General features: G+C 34.8%; 2 protein-coding genes across 2 annotated transcripts; one reads left to right on the top strand and one right to left on the bottom strand.

Moving 5' to 3' along the window:
- Positions 1-474: 474 nt before the first annotated feature.
- Positions 475-2,394, top strand: LOC111055536. The gene has a single exon (XM_022342750.2). The coding sequence runs from the start codon at positions 1,580-1,582 to the stop codon at positions 2,114-2,116; it is 537 nt and encodes a 178-aa protein (XP_022198442.2). The 5' UTR covers positions 475-1,579; the 3' UTR covers positions 2,117-2,394.
- On the bottom strand, positions 2,395-6,801 carry LOC120351131. The gene is made up of 2 exons (XM_039427267.1): positions 6,508-6,801; positions 2,395-6,300 (listed from the first exon to the last, which is right to left on the bottom strand). The coding sequence occupies exon 2, from the start codon at positions 6,293-6,295 to the stop codon at positions 3,764-3,766; it is 2,532 nt and encodes an 843-aa protein (XP_039283201.1). The 5' UTR covers positions 6,296-6,300; positions 6,508-6,801; the 3' UTR covers positions 2,395-3,763.
- Positions 6,802-7,029: the final 228 nt, after the last annotated feature.

The following is a 7,029-nucleotide window of genomic DNA, read 5'->3' as shown; positions in this document are numbered from 1 at the left end:
TTAACTTTAGGAAATGCGGAACAGACCAAAACCTATTTTCTTCCTTATTTCAACGAACTACTCAAATGATGGTTATGTAACTAATTAACTCTAATAGGCTACATGAGAAGATAATTTAAATTTTGAAGACTGATAGTGAAATTGATAGTCTTGATTGATTAGTAGTTGATGGAAAATTGGCATTAAGAGATGGGAAGTTTGTAAATATTAAATTGAACTTGAACATTTTTTTTCCATAAATTAACACAGCAATATTATTGTTAGTACTTGTACTCAATGTTGTCAATTTATATAGATAGTAGGTGTGAGCAGGAAATTGTTAATTTATAAATGGGTTGATCTGATACATATGGAATGCTTCAAATCTTCTTTTCATTCCAACTTGAGTGTAATAGACTCAAATAAAATGCTGCATTAACATGAATCTATGCATTCCTTCTTAGTAATATACTATTTTGTCAAATTCAATTTTCATAAAAACAACTGTTGAATTGATTTCGAATTGTCTCATTCCTTATTCAATCGTAGATATTAATTCATCAAATGTAACCCAATAACAATTATTTATCAAGAACTGCAATCATGATGCTTGGTGGCTAAGGGATGTAGTATCTCCGTATCCGCTCGCAACAACATACCTCGAATGGGGTGCTGAACAATTACACTTAATTCAACCTTTAGGCAAGGCGAATCATGCTTTGAATCAGCCTTCTGGTAGCAATCACCGCTTTGTTAATCAAGCTCTGAACCATCCTCTAAACTGTCTCTAGTATATCTTACTAGTGGAAAGATACTCGCTGATGTCCCGTCTCTCTGTATCACCCAATTATCCTTTCCAAAGTAAATACGGATTTGAATTCATACTCGGCTTAGCTATCAATTTTTCAATCAAATTTAAGATTATTATTTTGCACGATCATGCGTGATAGTACCATCCATGTTATGAAGTTAGTACTTTGTTTCTAGGCACCTTCGTCGTATTCAGTTAAGATAAGAATTCATGAATCGTTCATGAATACAGGTCTTATGATCCTAAGGACAGTAAAGGTTGATTCAGACATGTGGGACTGTGTGCGTTGCGTTTGCGATGGGACTGCGGCCGGTCGATTTTAGATGGATTCGTCAAAACGGTCTCTCCACTTTAAATATTTGGCTAGAGCCTAGAGTCATTCACACATAGGGGACTGTGCTGGTACCGTACTGCGTTGGTGTTGCGACTGTGTCATTTGAGAGCTCTTTCAGAGAGCTCTTCAAGGCCACGGTCTCATGCCCTGTGGGTCGCCGAAGCGGCTTCGGCTGTTTCCGTACAGTCTCGGTCATCTTCGTGTATACCTGCCGGCTGTTCTGGCTTGCAGATGTTTACAAGCGTTCTACCCTACTACCCTCATTCAGTTCTAGTCGATGCTTCATCCCTTTACAATCTATTGCGAGAATAGTTTTTAAAAACGTAAATTCGTAATGGATGACGAGAAACTGATTGTATTGATGACGAGAAAGTGAAAGTTAGTATAATCTGCAGCATGCAGATTATGATTACAATATCATTAGAGAAAATCTATGGAAGGAAATTGCAATTAAAATGCAGTTATCTGTAGATGACTGCAAATCGAAATTGAGAAATCTTCGTTCATACTACAGGAGAGCACTTCAACGGCGAAAAACTGTCAGTGGACAAGCCGCGACAAACATGATAAAATGGCGGTATGAGGACCAGATGGCCTTTTTAAAACCTCACATTCAAGAAAGAGAGACGGTGAGTAATTTGTCTCCCCATGAAGATGTGACTGAGTCGTTGAGTGTTGAGGTGGGTGATGAAACGGATTACGTAGGGACACCGGATGTATCTCCAGCTACCACCTCTTTGTCACCAGCTCCAGCTTCAACTCCAGCTTCAGCTCAAGCTCCAGTTACAGCTCGACCTCCGGTTTCAGCTCGACTTCCAACGAACAAGTTGAAAACTTTGCCAACTACACATTTAAGTCAAGCACTGACAAATTTCATTGCAGAAAGAAAAACGACAAAAGAAGAAACTCCCGAAATGTTAAAGAAGAGGAAATTGATGACTTTCTTCGAAGACATCAGTGAAAGCATGATGCGATTTTCAGAATTGGACTAAGCTGAATTGAAAAGAGATATTTTCAATTTAGTAAACAAGAAGGAGATAGAATTATTAAAAAAACAGGAGTACAATCAACCTGCATACAATCAAGCATCTACATCGGCTGGATTCTTTATGAATACAGCTGAATCTGGGTATGGCCGCTACGAATATCCAGGATATGATGCACATCAGCAAAAGAACATGCCCCAAGACCCAACCATAAATTAATGAAAAATTAATTCCTACATCCTTTTCTCTCTTTTTCAACTAGAATAATTTATACTTAAGATTGTAAATCATTATTATTATTAGACAATATTTTCAGTACAAAGTTACATTGACATTTATATTAGGCTATTGGATCCTAACTTTCAATAAAAATAAATCATCAAAGCATGGTTACATGATTGGATAACACATAGCTAAACCTTAGCAGGCATCAATGGTATTTATAGGCCTCATACAGTAACATGAGTTGATGAACACATTATTGCAATGAAAATAAAAGAAGAAAGCATGTCCATATAAAAGGAAGCACAGTATCTCAAATTATTATAAAATAAAAGTTATAAGTCTGAAGTTATACATGCTCATCATTTATACTTAGACATTGAATACTAAACTTCCAAGTAAAAATCATACAATGCAAGCTTTATGGTTGGACAACACAAAACTAATCCTCAGCAGGCTTCAACGGTGGCCTCAAACAATAACCAAATTTAATGAGCATATCATTTCAAAAAAATAATTAAAAATAAAAGAGAATTCATGTCAATATAAGTACACCAATGGTCATTTATACTAATACATGGTCATTCATACTAAGATATTAAATACTAAAGCGCCAAGTAATACATAGTCATTTACATAAAAATTTTCAATACAAAACCTCAAAGTAAAATGCTTGTTTCATGATTGGACAAAACAAAACTTCAGCAGACTTTAATGGTGGTTATTTATAGGCCTCATACAATAACCAAAATTAATGAATTATTGCAAAAAATTGAATTAAAATGAAAAAGAGAGCATGTCACCAATGTCAAATGAAGTATGTCTATTATAAATTAATATTATAGTAACAAGTGATAAAGATAGAAATAATAGTAAATAAGTAATAGATAGGGCCAACAATTCAGATGGAAGTGGACTCCATACATGCCATTATCAGTAAAAAAAACTTATCAAAATAAAATTTAAAATAAAATAAAGTCATGTCAATATAAGTACACCAATGGTCATTTATACTAATACATGGTCATTTATACTAAGATATTGAATACTAAAGCTCCAAGTAATACATAGTCATTTACATAAAAATTTTCAATACAAAACCTCAAAGTAAAATGCTTGTTTCATGATTGGACAAAACAAAACTTCAGCAGACTTCAATGGTGGTTATTTATAGGCCTCATACAATAACCAAAATTAATGAATTCTTGCAAAAAATCGAATTAAAATGAAAAAGAGAGCATGTCATCAATGTCAAATGAAGTATGTCTATTATTAATTAATATTATAGTAACAAGTAATAAAAATAGAAATAATAGTAAATAAGTCATAGATAGGGCCAACAATTCAGATGGAAGTGGACTCCATACATGCCATTATCAGTAAAAAAAACTTATCAAAATAAAATTTCAAAGATGAAAGCCCTTATCTAATTTATTCATAAGCTATAGTATCATAGAATGGATGGCAGTCTGTAGGTATCACTGATTTAAGTTGCTGCAAGTGGGTCCATTTAGTTTTTGTTATTTTTAGTGGTTCTTTGTGTAGTTGTTTGAATTGAGCTAATTTAGCAACAGTGTTCCTCCGTTTTCTTTGAGGAATAGCAAGAAATTCATTATCAAATGATTTTGTTTTGACTGAAATCTCACCATCTTTGTAGCGAATCACTCTTATATCTGTCACCACAGGATCACCTGGTTTTCTACCAGGTCTAATACTATCATACATCAATAGGTCTGCCTTAGCAAAGTTTTTCACAAAGTCGTAGGTGAGTTCCTTTTGTTCAATAGGGCTTGGATTTGATCTGGCACATGCTGCCAGCCTTATATAGTCACTTGGTAAGTGGATTGGCTGATTGTTGATTTTGTTTTCAATCATGGCATGTATTGAGTCCACTTCCATCTGAGTATGGCCTTTTTCCAAAAACTTTTGTTGTATTTCAACATCATGTTCCTTGCTGAAAGATAACAGAGCATTTGCCATTATCACATTTCTATTTTGGCTAGTGCAACCATCACTCCAAATAACAATAGGAGTCTTCTCATCTTTATTCCACCGATTCTCTAAAAAGTCTATTACACAGCTGGCAAAGGTTGATGCTGATAAGTCAGCTTGTGTCTCATTGAACCAAAATGATTTTGCAAAATGAGACTTCATCTCATAAATTGAAAAATTGTGACAGACTAATTTTGTTTTGAAGTATAGAGCTGATGCATTTAAACTTGGACACACCTTCACTGCTTGGACATCTTGGCTAATGACAAATAGAGAACCTTCATCAGCTTTCAGCTTGTCATCAGCTTTTTCTTGTCTGGCCCTATCTTTCAATTTAACATGTTCAATGTAATCTTCTTCACTGATTAGTCCAGCATCTTTTGCAACACAAAAGTCACATCTGTCTTTTTTTGGCTGCTGAAATGATAGTTTTTTGCTATGGATTATCTTGTAAAATGTGCATGTGGACAACGGTTTTATTGGTTCTTCATCATTTTCACACTGCCTTTTATATTCTGCATAGACATCTGCCATTCGGTTTCCAAATACTGGCTCAATATACAGCTTTGAAGAGTCCCTCCTACAATAGTGAGCTGGTAGTTTGGGCATGTTGTCCAAAAATTCATTCAGCTTTGCTGCAGCTCTTGGGTTATTCTCACCAAGCCCTCTTCTTGGTCTAGCTACTTTTGCAGGTGTGATTGCATGCCCTTGAGCAGCATTGGTGGAATCTGCTGCCCAATTCTTGACTGTCCACTCCCCTAAAGCGAAGGTATTTAAGAAAAAGGGTTTACAAACTTTATGAACTACACCATTTGTGGTTTTAACAGTGTATGTTAATGTTGACTTCCGCCTTGAAGCTGCTCCTGGATTCTTGACACTCTTCTTCATTCCACAGCTCACCAATGAGGCAATATAGGTCTTTTTCTGACCCCAAGATAAATTTGTCCAGAAGTCTCTGAAAATAGTTTCTCTCTCATCATTTGAAACTTCATTACAGGTTCTCCCAGATCTTTGACATCCCCTACCTTGGCATCTTGGTCCTAATTTTCTTGATTTTCTCTCTTTTCCTCTTTTACTTTTCCCACTTTCTTCTTTTTTCCATCCAGTGTATTGTTTCCCTTGTTCACGGAGCTTTTTATTTTTGGAATCAAACCACTCTTCACGTTTTGCTTGGCCTTTTCTATTTCTTTTATTGATGAACCTACCCAAAGCATTATTTTCAATTAATTCTTCTTGATTCACATCAATGATGTCATCTAAAGAGCTTTGTTCTGATACAACATAATCTGGATCATCTGCAGCTGCTTCATCATTACTTCCATATTCTTCATCACATAGATTAATATTGGTTTCTTGAGGCAGAAATGAAGAAATTTGGTCACAGGCAGTTTCAGATTCTTTTATACTTTCTTCCACGATGACATCATTATTTTTATTAATCACAATTTGGCAATTTCCAGTTCCAGGCTCTTTCATAATCTCTTCCATGATGTCGATGTTATTATTTTTACAAGTTTTGTTTGGACTTGAACTGTAACTGTGTTCAATTTCAATAGAACTACAAGATTCCAAAAAGTTACAATCACGACTGTTTTCTTCATCTAAATTACTTGTACAAGTAGTCATTGTTGGGGTTGAAGCTGTTCTTGAAGGTCTGTCAGCTTCTATTTCAGGATTGACTGGCAGAAAAGTAGTAGCATCCATGATGAGATTATCTTCACTGTCAACAATTTTATAATAGGCAGTTTCATCTTCTCTTATGCATGTTTCCTCAGTGACGTTTTCACAAGTTTTGTGTGGGCTTGAGCTGCAATTGTGTGGAATTAAAGATGCTCTTGAAGTTCCATTCTCAGTTAATTCTATTTGAGCAGAAGGGCAATTATGTAGATCACTCATCCAATCATCGATCCATCCATCATCATCCAGGTCTACACCCATCAGATTCTGTTGGCTGGTTTCAAGAGGATCCATATTTTCTGAAAAAAAACCCTTTGTTGAGGTTTACACTACTGGAAAGTGAAACCTTGTAAGTTAACACTACTGAAAAGTGAAACCTTGTAAGTTGTATTGAGGTTTGAGTTTGTTTTTTGCTGTTGAAATAATCATCTTAGGCTAGGGTTACAATACTTTCCTATCAAAACGACTAATACAGTTATCAATAATGCTTCACTCATAACACTTACCTGATTGAATAGGCTAGAAATGTAACGAAAACCAGACAGCTACATCAAGACACAGACTGCACCATTAGATTCATACAGGATCTCTGTTACTTACGAGGTTACTCCATTCATTTGCAGTGCCTTCTTGATACCTCACATACGAGGTATTTTTAGATTGCTTATTTTTCAGACTAAATAATTTTTCTGATTTACGAGGTTAATCTAGTTCGAAGCAGCTGATTTTTCTACAAATTAACACATCCATATCACAATTGAGGAAAATTACGACTTACGAGGTTTCACTTCTAAGCCATCGATATGCATATGGTTTGTCAACTCATGCAAATTACATAAATTAGAGAACATCTTCAAGAATAGAAAGAAAGTATGCAATGAATATTGCATGCTCTTTGAATGCATATGAAAAATATTATTTCTATAGAGTTTTCATTTTTTAAATATTTTTATTTTTTACTATTAATTCACACAAATTACAATTATTCTAATTTGATCAAACACTTCAAGCACAATAATATTTTCAAT

The sequence above is a fragment of the Nilaparvata lugens genome, chromosome 4 (assembly GCF_014356525.2).
Source record: "Nilaparvata lugens isolate BPH chromosome 4, ASM1435652v1, whole genome shotgun sequence".
Taxonomy (NCBI): Eukaryota; Metazoa; Arthropoda; class Insecta; order Hemiptera; family Delphacidae; genus Nilaparvata; species Nilaparvata lugens.
This window is presented reverse-complemented; position numbering and strand designations above follow the sequence as displayed.